Genomic DNA, 24,313 nt, shown 5'->3' on the forward strand with positions numbered 1-24,313 from the left:
GCAGAAGTAATGAAATCTGTGTTTATGTGTGTGATGCCGTACATAATAGGTAGAAAGTACTTTATAATAATACCTCCTTACAAGAAATCAGAGTTTTCAGTAGTGATGCAGAACTGCTATTTGCAGAAATGCTTCTGCTTGCTATATGTTCTCGTCCAGCTTCAGGAAGCATGGAAGGCTGTTGAGAGGAAGATCTGTTAATGAATATTATATAGCTCTGTGCCTTCTCCAGTCCCTGACTCTGAGAGGATGGCATGGGGCAGAGGGATTTGCTCTTTCACACGCAGTTTAATTCTGTACCTGTGAGAAAGAGAAAGTTGGGACTTTCACCTGAGCTAGTATGCTCAGTAGTATGTGGCTACTTGGGACTCTCCTCTCGCATATTTTCCATTCATGTAGCACTATGCAGAGTCCAGAGCTCTGGTCATCACCCCAGACTGTGTTTGAGTCCAGGCACTCCGTACATAGAGATTTTTGTTTGTTATGTAGTTATGCCTATTGTAGCTTTGTGCCTGTTGTGTTTTAAGATTTCTTGGTAAGATAAATTTCTCTCCCTCCCTCCTTTCCTCCCTCCTTTCCTCCTTTCCTCCCTTTCTCCCTCCCTCCCTCCTTCCTTTCTTCCTTCTCTTTCCCTCTTCCTCCCTCCCTCCCTTTCTCCCTCCCTCCCTCCGTCTTTCTCTCTTTCTTTCATCTTGAAGCTCTTTAGGAACCACAGGACAATCACCAGTAGTTCACAGGAACTTGGTTAATTTTTTTTTTACATCTCTCTTCTAATGATAAAGTAGGTTTATAAGAATAATAAAAAAATGGCAGTGGTGGCACAAACTTCCCAGCTGTGATTAGCAGAAATGGACATAGAGGTTAAACTTTGTTATGTATTTTGTATGGACGTTATGCAAATACAACAGCATGATGCCAGACATACACTGCATTTTATATACAAAAGCTTTTACAGCTGAATGAGCCTGTGATCAAGTTGATTGTTCTCTCTGTCCTTCAGCAAGTGTTCTTCTCTTCTGCCAGATTATCTGATCTACAGTCATCACAGAGTACCCACTGCTGTCATTCCTATACACCTTCCTGCTTCTGTTCTTTGCTTCTGTCATCATGTCACAATCTTGCGTGGTCTGTCTTCAGCTCCCCACTACCTTTTGGGAGAAGTTTATCTCCCACGGATGAAGGTAATTGGAGTATTTGTACAGTATGCAGGATTGATGTATGATGTTTTTCTTTCTGTCTGGCAGGTTGTTTATAAGAATAATGACATTCGTCTGGAGCTGTCTCGCTTGGCACGGATTGGTGATACTAAGATGAAAATCTATGGAGAAGTGAAATTTGTATGTGAGAATGTGGCTACACTGGACCCCATCAGCTTTGAGACACCTGAGGCGTATATTAGTTTGCCCAAATGGAACACCAAAAGGATGGGCTCCATATCATTTGATTTCCGAACCACCGAACCCAATGGGCTAATACTTTTCACCCATGGCAAGCCTCAGGAGAGGAAAGATGCCAGGAGCCAGAAAAACACTAAGGTAGACTTCTTTGCAGTTGAACTTCTAGATGGGAACCTCTACTTGTTGCTGGACATGGGGTCTGGGACCATTAAAGTCAAAGCCACGCAGAAGAAAGCCAATGATGGAGAATGGTATCATGTGGATATTCAACGAGATGGAAGATCAGGTAGAGTGGTGACTTTTTCTATAGTAGATTCATCTTTCAGTTCTAAACCTACTAATTATTAATCACCTTCTTACAAAAACCTAATCTTACTCTAATGGCATTTGTCCAGCAAAACAAAGATGTGAATGGACAGATTTTCATTAGATATCTAATGTGAACTTCAGATAGAGCATCACAGAGGGGAGTCTATTAATCTTTATTCTAAAACTTCTGATACTCTGGACCTATCTTTATAATTTCATATGTAATTGTAATGGTGACTTCTTTGTAGGCCTTGCTAAGGTTTAAGAACCTTCAGAACTGTTATTATTTTGTTCTTGTTTTGAGAAATTCTCAGTGATCTACTTTGAGTTTCTGTTAAAAAAGCAACTGAGCAGAAACCAAGTGAGAACTTCCTGTTGTGATCTGTGTCTTCTACTGATTCTTGTGCCTTTAAAGAACAGAGGGTTTAAATCTTGTCACAAGGAAAATAGAAGTAATGTGCTCAATCAGTGAAAAAATCATGATGACAAAATAACATTTTCATACTGTTCTGTTTCACTTCGCATCTTGGAGTTTCGGGTTAGGTTTCTTTTTCACTTGCAGACTGTATGCCAAGTCTGTAGAAATCCTAGTCTAAATATCTAGGTCAGCATTCATTGGATTTTTTTTTTTCCCCCTCATAGTTTCTTATTTTCAAAAATGTCTTTTAGTTTATTTTAATTAATATACTTACCGTGCAGTTACAAAGAGGTATTTTATTTGTTTCTAATGCTGTGTAAATGTTAGCATGCTAATGGTGATTATGTAAGGAAACAAATAATGTAACTTCATTTTAAGAATATGTGACAAATTGTATGAGAATTCCTTCTGGACTGGTGGGATTTTTCAAAAGCGTTTTCAAAAGAGCTGACTTTCAGCTACTGTGCATAGCCTAGCTGTTTGAACAGGTCTTTGCCTGAAGCCACTTTTTTCCTTTGATGATGTAAGGAGTTTTTCTGAATTTCACATCAGACTGTACTGGGACTTAATATATGTGGTTATATATTGCTATCTCCTAAAGACATCGATAGGAACATTTTATAAAAGAAGCCTTAAATAAATAAATAAGTTGAGCTTTGATTTCTTTAGAATAGCTAAAATTTAATTAACTTCCAAGAATAAACTCAATTACTAGCATTCAGTACTGCCTTCAGTTTTCTTTACTCGCTTGGGGACTGTCTGGTCCCTGGAGAGGCAGCTGCAGGAGGAGGAGAAATGACACTAAACTCTCTGCTAAAAAATTTTGTAAAATCCCACAAGAGGGACCCATGTTCATTTGTCTATGAGGGTGTGACAGATGGCATTGCTACTTTGTGGGTGAGATCATGGGACTAGCTTATTTGTTGTCTGACAGAAAGGTTTGTGATGGCCTGAACGCTGAGTGGAGATAACAGATTCTAAATTGAAAGCTTTGCTCAACAAAATGAACATATTTGCACATGCTTTCCTCACTCTCTCTCTCTCTTTTGTTTTTAATTGCTTTTTCTCCTAACAGCTAATGCTGGGATAATGATCCTTAGTGACTGATTTTGTGTCTCTCAGATATCTAGGATACTGACACTGACTTTTCCATGGCATACCTCTAGGAAGCGTCAACCACGCTTATTCTGTAGTGTTTTGGTAGATGTGAGAAGGGTGTTCATGATCCCTTTTTGTTAGCCCTTGGCGTTTCTCCCCTGTGTGCAGAACAGAGAATTGCTACACCTTAGAGATTTTTAATTATTATTTTTTTTTTAAATGCAAATACCTATTTTGTAGAAACTGAACCAAAATAATGAACTTAACATTAAGCTGAAATAGCTGTTTGGGTTTGATGACCTGGTCCTCTAAATGTTGGGATTCTTATTTCTAAGGCAGCCAGTCCTTTAATATATGTCATCTCCTTTACCTCATTTCATTTCAGAAAAGTCCAAAACTTCAGGCTCTGCTGGGCTTAAAAAAATAGCCTAAAATCCAGATATTCACTACTGAACAGTACTAAGGCAGGAGTGCAAATGCTGGGAAAGCACTCTTATTCAAATAACCTCTGGCATCTCTGTCCCCTTAGGCTTTGTATACGCTTTGGTCTGTGCTACCTGCCAGAGTAACAAAAGCTGTTTTTCTCTGTACTCTGACAGAAGCTGTCAGCGTGGACATGGACACTGTCCTGTAACCTTTCTGTCTCTGGGGAATGCTCCTATGGAGTGTCTACAAAACCTGTCACAGTTTCCAGTAGGGGAACACTGAGCATGTTACATGAGACAACATTTTTGGTTGGTCATTGGCTACAAAACAAATGATATTCCCTTCACTAAGACACTAACAACCTTTCTGCAAACTTCTCTCTACAATTTCATCAGCACAATGTTTTGCATACCAGTACTCAGACCAGTAACTGGGGTGCTAGTTTGTTTGTTCTTCAACCCTGCATGAAATCTCTAAGGGCCTTGAAAGGAGGCACATAGCTGCTTTTGATTTCCCAAGTTGGGGTTTCATCTGCTTCAACTCAGTCACAAACGTGAGATTCGAGGGAAGGAAAACAAATGATGTTAGCCTATCTAGCTCCTCTTTCCTAGGATCAATTCAAATTTTTCCACCTCAGTAGCTTGAACTGAAGAGACCTATACAGTGGAGCTAGGATCACTTCCTTACAGAAATAGTTGCAAGGTACAGAAAGGTTAGGCTGATGCCTAGCTTATTTTCTTTTACAATCTCATTCTCTTTTACAGGTTTTACAATTCTCCAGTATTCTTCAATATTTCTTCTCTTTTAGCTGGTTTCTCTACCTTTCTGGTTTCTCCAAGTGTTGTTTGCTTTCTCTATAGTAGCAGCTGTCTGGAGCTCAACTCTCCAGTGTTGTGTTCCAATCTTTTGGGTAGTGTGTGCTCTGTATGCTGCTTTTGAGGAGTGGCAATGGAGACGTTGAAAAGGTAGCTGTGATCCTGTGATCTGTGACAAACTTCCTTCACAATTATAGGCGTATTGGCACATCTTCTCTTTTCTTACAATGTAAAAGAGAAAATGTCTGCACTGCTGCAGCTAGCTTTTACAAAATGATTCATCAAATAACCCTGGTTCTCTGTCAGCCTTTAATTTTTAATGCCTCTATTGCTTCTGACACTCTTCTGCCTTTTACATTATTCCTGTTTCACACACATGAAATACCTTGTCTCTTTGTTGTATGTGCTGTTCTCCAAGACAACACCCATTAAATTTGAAAAAAAAAAAAAGCATTCATACATATCTGTACTTTCTCACAGAGACAAAAAAATAGAGCTGACTCTATTAACTAAACTCTCCCACCTTATTGTAGGTGTGTATGATAAAAATGCAATGATGTACAATTAATCTTAAAGCCTGGATAGTCCTCTCTGAGGACAGACTACTTTAATGACAAGGCACTTGAATGTGATGATTTATTGCTAGCATGAGTGAATTGCTAATTTTTTGCTGAGCGTCTGGTGGGCAGGTGTCCTTATCACAAAAGCTGCTGAATGCTCTTCTGAAGAGTGTGCTGCATTAGGATGTGAGAGGCCTGTGTTGAGTTTCCTGCTTTTTTTCAGATATCTGACCTTAAAAAAGTCACTTTGCTTCTCTGCAACTGTTTACAGTGTTCTGATTACATTTCTATATTGTATGTTCTGATTATTTTATGGCCTCAGTTTAGGTATGCAAGCATCTTTGCTTGCAACATACAGAGGCCATTACAGTTTTAATAGTAAGTGTTCTTCAGACCTTCTTTACCTTCCTTTACTTCGAATTTTCCATCTGTAAAATTGAAGTTAAAATACTTAACTGTCTTTGTAAAACTTTGGAACAAAACTTCTGGAGATTTCTAGTCCAAACTCTGCTGAAATATGTGCTTCCTTCAGGGCTATGCCCATTTGCGTTTTGAATGTCTTCAAGGCTGGTGATTCAAACACCTCTCTGAGGATCCTGTTTCCAGTGTTTGATGACCTTCACGGTGCAAAATGTTTTGTTCCATAGAATTCGAATTTTGTAGAATCATAGAATCATTTGAGCTTTAAAGGGACCTCTAAAGGTCTGGTCCACTTCCTCTGTGATGAAAAGGGAGACCTACAGCTAGATCAGAGCCCAGTCCAGTCTGACTTTGACAGTCTCCAGGGACAGGACACCCACCATACCTCTGGGCAACCTGTACCAGTGCCTCACTACTCTTATCATAAAATCGTTTTCCTTACACCTGGTCTGAATCTCCCCTCTTTTAGTTTTTAGTTTGAAACCATTCCCCTTGTCCTATCACATTAGATGCTGCTGAAGAGTCTGTCCCCTTCTTTCTTATAGGCTCCTTTTTAGATACTTGACAGACCACTCTCAGGACTTCCCAGAGCCTTCTCTTTTCCCAGCTGGACAGCCCCAGCTCTTTCAGCTGGTAGGGAAGGTGTTCCATCCCTTGAATGATTTCTGTGGCTCTTCTCTGGACATGCTCCAATAGATCTGTGTCCCTGCTGTACTGAAGACTCTAAATCTAGATGCAGTACTCCAAGGGAATATCTCACCAAGACATAGTTAGAGGGCAGGATCACCTCCCTCAAACTGCTGACTACACTCATTTTAATGTAGCTCAGGATGCAGTTGGTTTTCTGGGCAGTAAGGGTACTCTTATTCTTGCAAGTTCTACCATGTATACTAAGTAAAGTAGGATGTGTTATGTCCAGAAAAAGGAACTGGATTGTAAGGACTCTGGAAAAAAAAATGAGGGCCTTTCCTGACTGAATGAGTTTATTGAAAAGTGAATGAAATGTCAGGATATGGAAGTGAAAAGCTGTGTGCTTTGGAAATAGATTTTACCATAGTTGTCTTTGGAAAACCTGATTATTAGGTCTCATCAAAAAAATACTTGCTTGACTGGAAAGATGTGATGAAAAATGAGAAAACAAGAAATCGACATACTCTTCTTTCAATAAAAAATTGAAATTTTGTGAGATTAAGCTTAAGGAACTTATTTCAAAGTGATTTGAAACAAAAGGTTCAAACTTCAGTATTCATCAAAGCAAATTACATTGACCTAATGAAGCTACACCTGTTTTAAGCAGATTGGGGTTATAGCAGAATCACTCCTTCTGTCTTCTTAAACATACTCCACCGGAGCTGGGAAGGATAGATAAACAGTATTTGTATAGGGCAATGTACAACTGGGGCTAAAGTTCAAGGTTTTACACAAAAATAGCAAAAAAGTAAACATTATTGAGTTAATTAAGTTAAAAATTTGTTTATGGGCTTTCTAAGTTTGGAATACAAGTGTGAGGATTGAAACTTGTGATCAATGTCTCTTGACATTGCAAGTGTATGCCACTGGCTCAAGTTCAAGTTGCTGTCTAACATATCCTCAGGTTCTTTTTGCTCTTTACTCAGTTGGGCTGTAGCCTGTAATTACGTGTGAGATTATTCTGCCCCAGGTACAAGATTTTCTATTTATTGTTGTACATCAAACATTTCTATCAGCCCTTTTCTCTGGCTTTTAAAGGTTTTCTAACTAGTAGTCCTATCCTTCCTCCAGTGCATTAGCCATCCTCTTCAATTTGATGCCATCGACTGCCTTGTTAAGAGGCAGTCCTATCGTCCATGTCCAGCTTTGAAGGTACCCGTGAAATGTTTTCTCTCAGAACTATGTCACATGAATGAATACTTTTATAATTTTTCGTCTCTCTTCCTGATACCATAAAAATCCTGTATTTCCTCAGTAAGTCTTTGCTTTGCTGGATGAGTACTATTCAATAACGCTCAGTTTTTACCTTATTGTTTAGATCCTGCATTGCTATTCTAGTGACCTTATATCACAGTGTGGCACACAGGCACACTTATGAAAACTCTTATGCCCTGTGATTCAAGAGGAGAAGCTGTGTGGGAGTCACCATCTGTGTTAGGAGTGTATTCACGTAGGGGAGAATATTTAGTTTTTTGTACTGAATTACTGGAAGAAATTATCTAGGCTGTAAGTGACTGAGGCTGTAAGTGAAAGCATTGATTGGTGTTTCCTTATCCTCCTCATTTAGGTACTATATCAGTGAACAGCAGACGCACCCCATTCACCGCTAGTGGAGAGAGTGAGATCCTGGATCTGGAGGGTGACATGTACCTGGGTGGGCTGCCAGAGAACCGGGCAGGACTCATCCTTCCCACTGAGCTCTGGACAGCAATGCTGAATTATGGCTACGTTGGGTGTATCCGAGATTTGTTCATCGATGGGCGAAGCAAGAACATCCGGCAGCTGGCAGAGGCACAGAATGCAGCAGGAGTCAAGTCCTCCTGCTCCCGCCTGAGTACCAAGCAATGTGACAGCTACCCATGTAAGAATAATGCAGTCTGCAAGGATGGCTGGAACCGTTTCATTTGTGACTGCACTGGCACTGGCTATTGGGGGAGAACATGTGAACGAGGTAAGTTGACCTCAGTTATGCAGAGTTGAAGGTGTGAAGATGTTTTAGAACAAAATTGAGTATTTCCATAAGACTTTCTTGTGCCCATGTTGATCTTTCCAATGCAGAGTTCCAGTCCCAACACTAGGAAAGCTCTCATCTCTGTTTCCTTCCAGGTTTTTCACTTGCATTTCATGAACTTACCTTCATGTGCTACTTTACTCCCTGAATCTGAAATCCTTTTCTTTGAGCTCTGGGGTCTCTTTGAGTACAGTTTGTCTTCTAAGACAGAAAATGCTGCCATATGTGAGAAATCTCAGGCAAATTACTGGAAAACATATTGAGCGTAAACTTAGATTGTTGTGATTTTTCTTGCATGGCATAGATGACATATCTCAGTTTGTCGTGTTTTTTTTTTTTTTTTTTTATTATTGTCAGTATTCCACATCAGTAGCATCATGTAAATCAGTTGGAGCTGATGTAAAGAGTCAATGTTCTGGTTCCATGGACCACTGTAACTGGGTGCTTTGTTCTCAGATGGGGGGGGGGAGCGGCGACATTCCCGCAGACACAGATCTAGGGATAACTCCATGACAAAGTTTTATCTAGTCTTCCTCTTTTTTACATGTGGGATTAGGACAGTTCTAGTGAAGGAGTGAGTGGATGAATCTCTGCCCCTTACTGTTGCTCTTTGACTGGTGATTGAAAGACATTGAATTGGAGAAATGAGACAAGTATTGCAGGTACAGGCAGGCTTACTTATGTGTTCTGGGCCACATGGAAATGAATTCAGAAATGTAAGATATCTGAGCTATATGTTCCTCAAATAGCAAGTGATTCCATTAATTGGTGCTGTTCTTATTGTGTTGGTGATGCCCTTAAATGAAGTAAATGTGTGGTTTGTTGCTCTAATCAACAATAGCAATTAATTGCCAGTGGTCCTTAAAACAGCTGAATCATCAAGATTACAATCCCTGCTGAGGACATAGGTGAAAATGTACTATCATAAAACTCATGTATGTTGGCTATGCCAATGTCAGCTCAGCAGTTCTCTCTTATAGACTATAGATCAGATGATTCCGGAAAACATCAGAGGTTTTGTCAGCCACAGTGTTGTGAGTTGTTTTGGCCAGTTGTGTAACTATGTCCTACAAAGACATAAAAAGAAGCACTACCATCTACATTATTTCCCCTCAAAACTGTAGTTATGCTTGCTGTTGGTCTGTACTTTGTATCAGGAAGAACCAGCTCTGTGATTCAGGTCTTTCTGGACTCTGTCTCATGTCTGTCTCATGAACTTGGCTATCAGAAGAAAATCCAAAAGTAACCAATAACATAAAGAGCAGAATTCATCTTATGTACTTTAAATGTTTGTAGTTTTGCTTTTTGTTCCTTTCATGATCAGTGAAATCTGAAGGTTAAGGGCATGAAATCACCAAAATCTAGAAGTGAATGTCAAGTCTGGCTTGAGATCTATAACTTAGCCATGCTCTGGCCAGCATCAGTATGAGTAAGAAAGTAAGAAAGATGTGTGTGAATGCATAATTACCAGTGTGGGATCTTGAGGTCTTAAAAAATATGTGTTAAACATTATTTAAGATTATAAAAAATAATGATGATATAGTTGAGGACAAACTAGATGATGTATGCGGAAGTCCTAATCTTGAGAAACTCATTTTTATTGTAACCAGAAACCCTCTTAATGATTTAGGCCAATGTTAAGCAAAACATGTTTTTCATAAGTGAGGTTCCTTGATAATACAGGAGGCAGCTTGTGAGTATTTGGAGACTGTATACATGAAAAAAGTTCTGCAATTGGAATATTTTTGATTCTACAGTGTTTATTGTGGTGTTACATAACAGCTTCATATTGCTGTGATCAAAGCACTTGATATGAGGAGGCTGTTTTGGTGCACAGTGATTTTGCCTCTATGAACAGAAGAATTGTAGGCTAGCAAAGATAATTTTCATTCTCATGGTCTGACACCCAAGGATTATTGCAAGTCACAATTTCAGCTGGCCTGTGACATAAGTACTGCTGGAATGTGAAAAGTTAATGTGAAGACTGGGAAGGGACTCACAGTAGGAAATGCTGCTGTGCCAAAATGGCACTTTGCACTGTGACTAGAGAGCTGCCATAATAGTACAGGAGCAAGGCTGGTGTGTAACGGTAGGAATGAAGGAGCACGTTAGCTTGTTTAATAAAGCAAACTTACTGACATACTTTTCTAGTCTCCGCTGGTGTCTGGGAAGTGCTACAGTCCTTTGATTCTCCCACACCTAAGTCTGTTAAAAGAGGGGAGTGTAATTCTTGAAAGGAATTTGCAGCCCAAGATTTAGGTTAGGGTTAAGGGGCAGAGAATCCTAAAATAAAGGATCTCATATGTCTGTTATTTATCAGGAGAATCATTTATTTTGAATAAGCAAAGCACACACTCAGAATTTAGTGAGGGTAATAAAAACACAAAAAACACATGTAGCAACTCCAGAGAGAGAAGCAGATATTCATTTGTTGGTAATGGTAATCTGTATCTTCTGCTTTCCAGATATAGAGTTGTTACGTCAATATTGCTATATTTCTTGTATATTTTTCATGTTGCTATATGAAAGACTGTTATACATCTAAAAAGGACTGTGAAATGAAATTGTTTGTCTTGCAGTTAGAAAAGAGGTTTAGGTACTTTCTGTTAAGACAATGCAAATACACAGTATTTGGCAGTATGTCAACTGCATCCTTCAGACAAGTTTCTGAAATGTCAGAGATCCCACAGTAACTATTGGAAAGGAACAGTGGTGTGGCTGTACTCAGGGGTGGAAAAGAAGGCATGGGATGTCTCTGCTAGCTTTGCAAGTGACATTCATTTAATTCAACTAATATTCTGATCTCTTTCTTTAGATGACTTTGATAAGTACTATAAGATTAAAAGAAAAAAAACCTGCAAACCTAGAAGCTTGGCATCGGGGACTTGTGCTAAGCACCTAAGCTCCTTGTGAAGCCAAGTGAGGGAGTTAGTGTCTTCTCAGGGGAAATCCAAAGCAATTATGTGATTTGCTTGCCTCCTTTTATTGATTTGCCTATCTCCTTTCTTTGATTATGTAGAGATTCTAGTCAGATAATTCAGTACTGCCACACTTTGTCAGGGCTGTGCTAGGGAGCAGTTGACAGTGCCAAACTGCCAAGGCTACCAAATTGACAAAAGTGAGACTGTCTTGGAGTGGGGGGACATAAAGCAAAGAAGATAGAAAAGAGGCACACAGAGAAGACAGAGTGCCTTCTCTAAGTGATGCTGAGTCCCTTGTAGTCTACTGTAGGACAAACTTTGTGAGAAATGACAAAAAGGATTCTCAAGGGTAATGAGTAGCACATTTCCTTCCATTGTTTGTGAAATATCTTCTCATACAGAACCCAACAGAAATTTGGATGGCTTGCTAGTCAGTCCAGAAAAAGGGCTGAAGAGATTATACAGACAGGCAGGAGGGTGGGAGAGAGAAGTGGTTCAGCCACTGTGAAGGTTATTCAGTGTTTTTTAGGTACTTAATATCTTCTGTGCTTTTTGGTTTCTAATTTGTTAGTATTTGACATAAGCCAGAGCATCAGGTCACTGCAGTCCTGTTAATTGTACTAAATGAAACTGTTAAGGGCAGAAGTTGAGGTCTGGCTAATGGAGCATGATGTACTTCTTTGCTGTGAGAGAAAGATTCCTCCTCACAGCCCACAGAATTTTCTGAAAAGAACCCCGAAGTCCTGGCATTAAACAAGCAGGAGGAGCAATGTGTGTTGTATTCACGTTAGTTGTTTCCTGTAGTTGCAGTGAAAATGCTGTGAACCCCAAAGGGTCCATGGATCTGTTCTGCTCCTGAAAGCTCTCTGCATGTTTTCCTTCTACCTAAACGTTGTGAAACAGTGGAGGTCAAAAGCCCAAGAGGAAGGGCAAAGGCAAAATGCTACTGAAAATCAGATCGTTTTAAGCCAGTTAAAATTAGATGTTGTTGATCACTCCTTTTTTATGCTTTTTCCTAGTTAATTGTCTTGAATGGCCATTCTTTTATTAAGAGGTGTATAGTAATAAGATTAGCAAATGCAGGTTAGTGTGAGGTTGCTAGGTATTTAAAACTGAAAAAAAAAGCACTGAAATTTAGATTTTAAGCCTTTGGAATTAATTGCTCAGAACTGGACATTCCATTAGTCCTCTCTAGGTGAGACAGAAAAGTCATGTTCCTGACCTTTTTTGATCTTCACCCAGTACTCATTGCAGCAGACACAGATATCCCTTTCCTGTTCTCCGAAGGGCTGGAACTGGTGTCCCTTCCTGTCTGGGTTTGCTCACAGATGGGTTATTAACTCCTCAGCAAACCAGGCTTGCTCTGTGTTTTGCAACATACTGTTTGTGAACAGCAATATACCTGCTGTTGGCAATGATGATGTTGAGCATAGGGATACACATTCTGTTTTATTATCTGCCAAATACCTTTATGGTTATGTTTGCTAAGAGCAGTTTAATGACAACAAACATCTGCCCATTATCTGTGCAATAAACAGAGATGCTGTAAAATTACTGGTAATAAGAAATGCTACAAAATCATTTACTGCATGGTTTAGGTGCTACATCCTTTGCTGTCTCAAGCACAGGTAGCAGCATAGATTTATTTTTTTTTATTTTAGTGAAGATGTTTGATGATTACATTCTTGCAGATTTGTTTAAAAAACTTAAAATGTGTTGATATTATTTAGACAGTCCAGTCCTTCTGAATCTGCAGTGAAATGTGCTAGGTAACTGCTGGGAATAGATTTTCTTATATCCTGGGGGGTGCTGGACACATTAGAAATAAAACCTTTGCTGCAGTGTTTTAATGTTTTTAATCCCAGCTGGATCTTGAATATTCAAAGACTTGAGGAAAGACTAAACATCAGAATAATTTTTATTATTTCATGAGATAAAGTGAAAGATGTTTAAGATCCGGAGCTCTGATCTTAAACATGATCTGAAGTCATTCTGTCATTGACTTATTAGTGTCAGGTGGATTCCTGCTGTACAATTTGCCAAAATGTCTCTGAACAGCAGAAGAAGAGATTCCATCTGAACTTGGAAAAAGGTTCAGGTAACCCCTTCACACCCATATGCACCTATGCATTACTAGCTTCTTAGTGAAGTCTGTTCAATATTATCTAAGGCATGTTAGCTTTGCTTAGGACATTTATGCAAGAAGTTCATTTTCTCATTTACCATCAATCCATTTGTAACACTGATTCTCTCTGTAGCTTGCCCAAGCAACTACTATTGTGGCATATGCTGTACACTATTCTTCTGCTCAAGAAGTGCAAACCTGTTGTGGGTTTGTTTGTTTTTAACACTTGTCTCCCTTGTCTGTCTCCATAATGATTGGTTGTCTCAAAGCTTATTGTTTAGTTTTCTAACTTCTGGTTAATTCAAATCTATTAAAGCTCAAGGTCTTTATGTAAAGTCAGCTTCCATCTTTAGATTTTATATTTCCCATCTTTGCCCCCTCTTTTTTGCTTTCTTTGGGGTAAGCTCTACTCTAACACCCAAACAGTTCCCAAAATACATTAGATATTGATCTAGATCTGGTAAGGATAGTGCAGCCAAGGTTGATGTTGTAAGGAAATAGAAACAAAATGAAGGAACAATTTCAGATTCTTTCAGTTCTGTGGAGTCATACTTGTGAGCCTTTCCACTCTGCTTTGATTAAGTATCAGTGGGACAAGCGATGGCATTTAAGGCCTTGTAATGCCTTTGTGACGTCCTCAGTACAGAAGAGTGTGTAATTAATTCTGCAGTCAATTAGATTACATCTTTTTGGGGAAAGATCATTTCATGGTCTTAAGGCTGTTGAACTTTAACTTCGAAGAGTTTCATTGATGTGACAATATCCAACAGCAGCTGCTGAGCAGCTGGAAAATCTGAGACCGTATAAAGATCAACTGATTCTCTCTCCTGTATTTTATAATGACATGGTTATGATTTTTTATCTTTTCTTTTTCATTCATCCCCCCTGCATCATCATATGCTCTTGATATTTAAAGGCCATGTATGTCATCTTTGCTGCATGTGAATTTGTTAGTACTCCAGGTGCTTTTTAACTCACCTTAATATGTTAATTGATTCCACAGAAAAATAATTTCTGCTATCTTTCTCTAAAATTTTATGTTTCTGGCTGTTTATTGCTGAGTGTAGCTTTTACAAGATCCTCCCAGTTGAAGAAATATAATCATCCAAAACTATTAGATTTTGTGCTACTGTCAGCTTCTATAAAGGGTACTTGAACAACAAAACAGATGTTACATGGGTGGAATCAGTAAGAACATGTAGTTAATGTTTTTTAACCTCTAACACTTTTCTTAGTATAGACTTTTTCAGGACTGACATTGTGATGGTGTGTTTGTTTATTTATTTGTTTATAAATGGCAACTCAGATCAATGGCTTCTCCTTAATCCAGGCCACAAAATGCCTCTCATTTGTAAGTCAAGACATGATGCTTCTCAGATGATTCCAAAGTTATCATAGCAGATCAATTTTGCCTGAATCACACTGTATCAAGAGAAGGTTGTTTACTAAATCATGGATCATGTAGAGTGATAAGTCATAATGCAGAATGAAATTTTTTTTTCACATTTTCATCCTAGCTCTACAAGGTAATCACACATGCCGTACGTATGATCCAGAATAATACCAGCTTTCTTGCAGTACGTATCTTTGAGTCTTTCATTGTTCAGTGGCTGATCTGAGTCCCAGTGGCATCATCCCTCCTTCCATTTTCATACCCTTGAATCAGATCATTTTGTATTTCTGCTGAGACTACCAATTGTCCCTACAATTAATGGAATATCTTGATGGAAGCAGCCAGGATGATGTAGTTCTCTTGTCATAAAAATTTATTTCCAACATTTGGAATGGCTGTGCAGGCCTTTGAGATGTTATCTGTGAAATTAGCTTTCTCTATCTCTCTGCTTTGCCCATTGGAAGCCTTCACACTGAAAGGCAGGCATTGGCACAGTGCTCTCATTTTCTCTCTCATTCCTTCTCTATTCATCTTGGTTAAAAGGAATAACTTGGCATTCATGATGCTGCTTTAATTGACTCTCTCCATGTGGAGATAGACAGTCATCCCTTGGACACTTTGATTGATCGAATGAGGCTATTATGTGACCTGGTAAGGATATTCAAAAGCACAACCATCACCACGAGCATGGAAAGGTCATATCTGGTGGTGTTTCAGTCAGATCTGCTTGGTTTCTCTGCTTTTTTGCACAGGCAGTTAGTCAACAGAATTGGTCGTAGGGTGGTCCTGGTAAAACCCTCACTAGGTACTAGAGCCCAAGATAGGACACTATTGAGTTAAACCACTCTCACTCACTCTTCTAAGAATGCATAGATAACAATTTTCATTGTTGGTGTTTGTGGTTACTAGCATCCTCATCCTCTTGATCTGTGTGATCAAGAACAAATTGGAGGGTAAGGTGAAGAGGGAAACTTCATCCTGATAAATGGAATCTCAGTACAAGATTCAGGGCTACTTCCTCCTTTGCAGTTATAGGTGATGAGTAATTAAAACTTAACACTCAGGTCATATCAAAAGTCATCCCACTGCATACGTAAAGCAGCAGGAAAATGTACAAGCATGGTCTTGTGGTCATCCTAAATTGCTCTGGATGAGACTTTCCTACCATCCTAATCTTATGTTCTTTGGAGCAACTTAATGTTTTTCTGCTTTTGAACAAAGAAGAATCGTAATCCTTTACATTGCGAAATTGCTAAAGCAATCAGCAGGACGGGGTGGTTGGAGGGAGTTACTGGTGGAAGCTGTATCAAAGCATCAGAGTTTAGGATTCAAATGGAGTCACATAGAATTGGACTTTTAAGTCTGATTACCCCAGTACCCTCAGCCACCATTTTAAACTGTTGAGACAAGGAAAACGTAGTATTTTAATTACTGATTTTTTATCCAGTACCATTCATTAAATGAGTAAAAATGGAAAACGGCTCTTCAGCCCTCAGCTGAAAAGCATTTTATATTGACAGCTCAGTCAGTTCTATGCTTGTGCTTGGAATGAAAAATATATGCAGAGTAGCTATCCTTTATATGCCTTATTCTTCTCCTAGGGTATTTGCATTAGAGATTAGAAGGTAGGTCAGTCCTTCTGACATGCCTGGTCTCGGGTAGAGCTGGGAAGTAGAATGATGAAAAGAAATATTCTATAGATTTGATTTCTACTCTTTTGCTTATGTGACAAGAAGAGGAAAACTGAAGACAAAAAGGGTCATTAGAGACCTTTATGCATCCAGTCCAGGAAACAGAGTAAGGGGCTTGGGGTTGAGTAGAGCAGAATGGAGATTGTGCCACATGTCTTATCTGCCATGTTAGGACAATATTTACCCCTGAATGAGTATTTGGCAAAAGACATGCTTGCTGAATAGTGTGAAAGAGGCAAGAATATTGAAAACATCCAAAATATTTTCATAGAACTGTATAATTGTTTGAGGAATCTTTAAAGGTCATCTGGTTCAACTCCCTTGCAATGAACAGGGACATCTACCGCTAGATTCAAACCTAGTCCAGAGTGACCTTGAAGGTCTCCGCAGATGGGGCTTCCACCATACCTCTGGACAACTTGTTGCTGTTTTTCGCTACTTTTACCACAGCCTGTTAAAAAATCTCTAACTTAAATATTTGTGACTAACGATAAAAATGAGAACAAAGGAAACACTCTCCTGATTGTAAGCAATCTCACAAAAATCTGGATTCTTGTACTGAACTCATAATAGGAGACCTGGTTCTTAGACCCACGAGCCTAACAATTCATTTTCTAGTCAGGAACACATCCAAGTTTTCACCATGTTATTACTAGCTCCCCATTGAAGTTCTCTTTTATTATGGCTTGGATTTTTGATGTAAAATCCAAAAGTCACACTGTTCCATTTTCTATGGTAAGCCCTTTTGTTTTATTTGTGCAAATCTTCATTCTGCATTATGTTTTTGCCCTATCATTTCTGAGGACTGACCAGTAAAGAGTTTTAGGTTTTCCCTCCCTATCATGTGTGTATGGAGGATGATTTAGCACTGCAGCCAAAGTCCTCTCCTCAAAACTGTAATTCTAATCATTCAAGCTTTTCTTCTTTTTGAGCACAGTGTCAATCTGCTGAGGGTGTGGCTAAAGTAAGGCACAAGTAATAATCAGCAGTATACTTTCCAGTAGTTTTGGTGTGATGCAGGGAGATCTGCTGGGGTGTGGAGGACTTGACATTAGCCGCATTGATGTGGAAGGTGGAGACTGTGCAGTGTTCAGCAGGGAGATTTACAGCTGTCCCAGACCGGCATTCACCATCACAGTCCTGTATCTAGGCTCGTATCTTATTCTTATGTCATTTTATAGCCCTTTTAGGTTAAGCAGTCAGACAAAAGGAAAAAACATGCAGTAAAGAGAAACAGAAGTGTTTTGTTATGCTGTTTTTAAATGTCTCACTTTGGCTTTACTTTAATTCTTTTTATTTAAAGTCAAAAGTACTTGAATTGCTTAAAAATGATATAAAGCAAAAAATAAAGGACTACCACAAAAAGCCATGTCAAAGAGTAATGGATGCACAAGACAGAAAGACCTCTGTCCAAATAAAAAAAGGCAGAAAAGTGTATGCTGGAATTGGTATTGACTGTGCAGCGTGCACACCGCTAATGGATCTGTGGAAGAAACAAGAACACTGCAGCCATAAAATGAAAACCTGGTCCACTGTGAATACTGATGAGAGTGTCAAAGACAATGCTTTTATAGGGGTGCTTTTGCACACATGGCCTCATGAGCTAATCTGTTTATAAAGTCAGAGTGACAGGATGTAGATTAGCAATCAGTATCCTCATTTATTCAGTTCTCACCTAGGTGATTTACACTGCTGTCATGTCTTTTTTCTTTTGCCTTTTCCTACTGACTAGTTACTTTTTGCTAAGCCCATCTATTTTTTTGTAAATTATTGTTTTATTCTGAGAGAAGCCATAAACGTTAAAAGTTGATTGTTTACCTTTCTTAGTGTGTGTGTGTTGCCTACATTTCATTCCCTTATCTGTGCCACCAGCAAAACCTCAGTCAGTAAGTTTCAGAAGTTCTGAAACAGCTGCTACATCTCTTCTACTGCAAGTTGTTCTTTCCCAGACCCTGCACCGCTCAGACTAGGGAGGTATAGTGGTCTGGGGCTCTTGAGATCTACTAGTTCAATGTGCTCCATCGAAGTATTGACTGACAGAATCCTATTAAAACTGAGTAGCACCCCATAGCAAGTGGATCCTTGCAAAAAAGTATTCTGTTAGGAACAGAAGGAATGGTGTGTACTAGAAACTGTCACTCAGTATCTATTTGGATGCCTACAAGTGACTGTTTTATATTTTTTCCTGCTTCAGCTTTATTATTGAGTTACATAGTTACATCTTGGTGAAGGCTACCTAAGAGGACTCCAGAGCAGGAAGGAGAAGCAAATGCTGCAACTGGGAAGAGGGATACAGGGGTCCTGGAATTAGACTTCTTTATGTTTGGGATTGAGATATGCTCAGTACTGAGATGTGGCAGAAACATTCAAGCAGTGATCTAGCACATGCAACATTATGCTGAGGTTGTCTTTGCACACTGGCAGTAGATTGTACACTATTTCTGCCATAGTAATGTGGAGCTTGCCAAATCACTGTATTATCCTCTTTCTCTCAGAGAGATAGAGAGATAGAGGCTCAGGTGGTTTTTTGTATCCATGCATACAAATAACCCATGGGAGATCCTTCAAACTTAAATAGGCAAGGTCATAGCTGAGAGAGAGCCAGTACCTTACTAACCTTTCTACCTGTTCTTGGGATGTCAGAATAGCTAAACAATTGTCACCCACATAGAACTATTTATAAGAATGCAAAGTGAAAAAGTGCCATTTTTGCATGTAAGCAGTGCTTTCAAAAAGAGATAGGTAACATTACCATTTCATGTTTTGAAAAACTGAGATACAGAACAATTAAGTTACCTAATAAAGATTATAAAAGTAATTAGCCACAGACCTAGGCTGAGGTGGGTGTATTTACTACACTGGGATTTAAATTTCTAATTTAGGATATCAGATAATTGAGTTATTAGAGTCTTAGTTCACTAAGAAACTTTTCCCACCTTGAAAAAGCTGTCTGAGGTCTATAAAATAATACCTGCAGACCTCTATGGGCTGCTGATACAGTCCCTGGATCTTTTATTAGCTGTTTCTAGAGATAAATACTTACATACTCTGATAGGGAAAAGATAATTTGTATCAGACTCTAAGTTCCTTCATCCCCTCCTTGTTTGTTTTCCCACTTGGAAGAGCACTGCTGAATCATTTAGGCCTTTCAGCCAAGCAGTAATGAAAAGCTGATTACCGTGCAGCTCCCCATGGGTCAGCTTCTCTTATCCTGCATTGCACTAACTCAACTGTCATTCCCTGTGTGCCTGGACAGAATCCAGGGAACTCGGGGACAGCTAATATATGGAGGAAGTCACAGAAGATGTGCTTATATGACAAAACTTAAGTTACACCGTCTATAACTTAAGGAATAAATGAACATTCATGAAATGTTACCCCACAGTGAGAGAATACACACTGATCTCCCTGGGACCACAGGTAAAACTGCAACTGTGCTGTTACTTGCAAAGCTTTTGCAAAGCTACAAAAGAGGTGCTGTTTAGAACATGTGCTGTGATATGTCCAACGTATCTGTGCTGTACAGAGTGCACAATCATCTTTGCTCTGCAAGGCTGTTGTGCCATTAGCAGTACCTGCAGGTGCACTGTGTGAGCAGGGCTGTTGTGGCATGGAAATTCAGTGTCACTGCTGGGCTAATAAGTAAATTTGATCAGGGCTTTTCACAAAACAAGCCTTGACATATGTGGGATATAAGGAGTACCGTGCTTCACAAAGATATGCAGTATAGGCATGCTTTTTGATTTTCTTTCTGGCTTATCAAAAGCTCAGACAAGTTGCATTTTTCTATGCTTCTTCTTCCACAGCTGCCAAAAAACAAAACAAAAACAAATAAAAAAAAAAAAACCATATACACGAGACTTTCCTAAGTCATAAAAGAGTTGTAAGGTGAAAAATTCACGACTCATTAAATGTTTCAGATTCTAGGGTGGGAAAAGCTGAAGACCATCAAAACATTGATTCTAGCTAATACTTGACCTTCGATTTCATAGATTTTCTTGAGCCTAATGGATGCCTTGGCATGGGAACAGGTAGAAAATCTAACCTGGTGATTGATATTTCTTTTTTTGTTATCTAAGTCATTTTTGTATTATTGCTAGATGATGCATCAGTAGAAAAATGTGGGCAGCTTTTGCTTCTGTATATTAATAACTGGAGTTTATATCCCCAAAAGAACAACATTGCCCAGACCAGCAGTGTTTATTAAAAATCCTTAAAGGTCATAGAGATTTTCTTTTAAAACAACAGTGACTTTCTGCCTTGTGCTACTTTTCTATACCTTCAATGCTAATGCAGTCCTTGTGTGGTTTTTCAGACAGTGCTGATTCCTTTTTTTTTTTTGAGGTATACAAGCAATCTTTTGTAGACCAAATGTCATACCACTTGAGCCACTCAAGGGGAAAAACTTTCTAGTTGCTTTGGCATTGAAAAGGTAAAACTATTCATTGCCCTTTATGAAGCACTAAACAAATGATGGGATTTTGTATGGTGTGTCAATGATTGGCTGGATATATTTAACTCAATAGTGATACAAGATTTACACAGCACAGAAGAAGGGAGTCTTAAATAGTTTTACCCATTGACCTTTGCCAAGATAATAAACCTGAATATCAACTCCTAACCAGTTAAATTGTGTACTATTGAAGTGATGTTGGACACTCACAGGCATACTAGTGAGAATTGTTGGTAGAAATATGTATTCAAGAAATATGAGTATAAAAAGTATATTCCCCAGCAAGTTTTCATGGCTATTTCCTATTTAAAATACATACATTTTTAACACAGAGTGTACTGCTGAGTAACTTAGACTAAAATTAAAAATTATTAAGAAACTGGCAAAAAAAAAAAAGCTGAAATATAATCAGGAGACTGAAAGAAGGTTACGTGATAACCTGAGAAGACCATGATTTAATCTGCTCTGATGGAAGGACTACCTTTCTCAAGAAAGAGGAACAATTTAAGGAAGCTTATAGGAGCTATTAAGTTAAAATGAAAAAAGAAAGTGTTGAATAACACAGACAACAGCCTGTTAATAAGGTTTATGTGTTTGTTGTTTGCTTGTTTGTTTTATTTTGCTATCAGAGAAACTCTAGGGTACGGATGGAAATCATCAGTTAGACTGGAAATAAAAATGGCTAAAACAGCACGGTATGGCCAGGCTGCTATATTCCTTAATGTCTAATGTACTTTGTAGGAGGGAAGGGAAGGTGGGGAACTGAGTGAGAGCTATCTGGCTCTTCTATTTCTAGCTTGTATAGATCTTTGAAATGTATGCCTCTGAATAACCTGCAAATGTCTTCTAACTTCAGAAGACCTCTTTTTCTTTCTAAATCCTGCTAATAACTCAGCATGTTTTCCCAATTAGTGAAAAAGTGGATAAATATATAAAATATGCAAGACACTGATTCCCAAAGTATATTTTGTTTGATTCTTAATGTAATTACTTATTATGGTAATTCATTCTGAATTAGGAATGGTAGAAAATTTTGTTGTGTAAAAATAAAACATTTAAAATAACTCAGCTTCTTTGCTACCTCTTAATAAAGAATTGCAGAAATCTAGACTTAGGCAAATTAGAAACAGTAATAAGTGACATGTTATGCTATCGGATCAGTAAAGGAAGCTATTAGCAAAGGTGTTCTGAAATACAGAGGGGGGAAAAAGCTGTTGCCAGAAAAACTCAAATCCCAATTGGAAGAGGTATACACACAGTAGTATGAGAAACACAGTGAAGTATATCATGTGTCCATAGTCTGTCAGTAAATTGCTGGTAAAGTAGAGCTTACTGTAACATTCGTTCTCTATAGTCTGTGTATGAGCAGAAGCAGGTATGTTTAGCACCGTTCACTAACTGTTCACCTTTATGGCAAGCAGATGACAGCAGCCTTTCTGACTGCTGGGCTGTTCGTCCAGGGTTTGCTCATCAGCAGAATAAAAAGACAGGGCAGCACTAAGTGCAGTAGTCTGCTATTTAGTTAGCTTGCATTTCAGTCCTGTTGTCATGTGCTTTGTATAGTCTTAGGCAAAAAATTGGGGTTCTGATACATAAAAGCAAGAAATCTTGTCAAAGATTAGGGTTGCACTGTGTAGAGTTTAGGGGATCCAGCTCTTGTAATAAGATTCCAAAGCGTAAGTGACATGCCTTCAAAGCAAATAGTCTATTAAAGGTAAGAATGTTGTCCACAACAGCCAGGACTCTGCCAGTGACTGAGGAAAGCAGGGATAGGATCCAGCTAGTCAGTAGTACATGGCAAGTAGAAGCTGCACGTGAGTCCTTGCACTAGATGCAGCTTTGCTCTTGCTGCAGCATAGAATTCGATGCCCAAATTGGATATGAAATTTACATTCTGTAAACCTACTTCGAGATTTAGATGCCAAATATGTGGTTATACAGCTGCAGCATGTTGATGAGGCACTTTGCTAGTTGCTCTGCTATTACATCCCCATCTTTCCATTAAACTGAAACGATGTATTTTGGTGCCAGACAGTAAATTGCTTACAATTCAGTGCCTTGATCTGTCCACTTGGCTAATTGCTAACAAGATATCCTCTAATCTGTCCAAGATTTTTGCATGTTGACTGTACACCTGTATTCCCATACTCTTTTTACTGACAACCTCATATGTGTGGGGGATCTGCTACTGCTATGTTTGAAAGGTGTTAAATCTTGGAATCTTCTCAGAGTGGACTTTTTTTTTTTCCTTTTGTCCTTAAAAAAAAAAAAGTAAGTATTTTAATTAGATTGGTTTTATTCTGTTGAACCGTGTCAGGACTGAGTGAGAAAAGCAGTATGATTTCCTCTTCCAGATGCGGATGGAATCAGGGAAGTATGACAGTCTTGCAGCAGTCCCTGCTGGTTTTGGTGCATTTGTTGGAGCACAGCTGTGCCCAGCAGCTGGTCTGGAATCAGGGAACCAGGAAATTTGCACAGTTAGCAGATATAAATAGAGAATCTGTAACTATGAAAGATGCTTAACTCTGCAGTAAATAACTCCTAATCCAAATAAAAAGCTAATTGAAATCTTAACAAACTGTCTTGCGCCTCAGTTTTTCCCTTTTGATTCACTTTTTAGCTGCAGAATTTGAAAGAGAAACAGGTGTTGTAAGTCTAGAGTCTCACCATCTATGTTTCAAGTGATGTCAAGAACTGCCCTTTTTCCTGTAGAGATTTAGATTTTTTTTAATGCCTTTGAATTATTTTCCTGTTCACAAGGCGACTGTTGACTGCTACATTACTTTTATTTCAGCTTGATATTCTGATAATTCTGATGAAGAGTAGAGTGAGAAGCCAGGTAGCTCTTGAGGGATTCTGAAAGGGGCTTAAGCGTGGCATGACATTGGTAGTACAGTAGTTCAGAGCACTGGGCTGCATGGTTTTGCAGTTTGACATTGGATGAACCTGGCTTTCATTTCTGTCTCAGTTTCTTCTGTAAAAGAAAGCTGGTACAAAAAGCACTCCTGAGAGCATGTAAACTCTTTCAAACTGGGCGGGAGGATTCATATAATGGGAACTTTGGACAAGAGGCCCATCCCATTAGGAGACCACTCCTTTTTCCTGTTTGTCGCAGAGTATTTCAGAGGCTGAAAAACAGGATGCTGTCTACAGTGGAGTCTTACACCTTTCCATGTACAATTTAGGAAAATATTCCCTGGAATCACCATCCACTGATGCAGCACTGGGAGCTGATGGGGCATAGAAACCCTACAGGAGGACAGCTGGTATTTGCTCCTTTTCTCTATTTTCTCTGCTTTCAATTTCACCACATGAGACACACTACTGTCCTTATTCCCTTGTAAGGACACACAATGAATACTCCTCAGCAGTCTCAGCAGAAGCAAGGAGCCAGAAGCAGCCTCCTCCACCATCTTACAGCTCAGGTAGCGCTTGCTGCTCTGTGCCCCACAGCCTTTTTGCCCCATGTCTGCTGCTCACTTGACTTACTAAGTTCCTCTGGGCACACTCAGGGGGAAAGAAGATATGCACACTTCTTAACTTCAGCAGGACATGGAAGATATACTAAAGTGTATTGTTTTCTGAA

At 39.0% G+C, this 24,313-nt stretch overlaps 1 protein-coding gene across 8 annotated transcripts in view; it reads left to right on the forward strand.

The window, feature by feature from the left end:
• NRXN3 (neurexin 3) overlaps positions 1–24,313 on the forward strand; it is an 896,531-nt gene that overhangs the window by 236,966 nt on the left and 635,252 nt on the right. For all 8 annotated transcript variants that reach the window (XM_031553628.1, XM_019615790.1, XM_031553624.1 and 5 more), the window contains 2 exons: positions 1,245–1,683; positions 7,701–8,084. In XM_031553628.1, the coding sequence (XP_031409488.1) occupies positions 1,245–1,683; positions 7,701–8,084 (823 nt within the window). The remainder of the gene's footprint in view (positions 1–1,244; positions 1,684–7,700; positions 8,085–24,313) is intronic.

Source organism: Meleagris gallopavo, chromosome 5, assembly GCF_000146605.3.
Source record: "Meleagris gallopavo isolate NT-WF06-2002-E0010 breed Aviagen turkey brand Nicholas breeding stock chromosome 5, Turkey_5.1, whole genome shotgun sequence".
In the NCBI taxonomy this organism is placed as follows: Eukaryota; Metazoa; Chordata; class Aves; order Galliformes; family Phasianidae; genus Meleagris; species Meleagris gallopavo.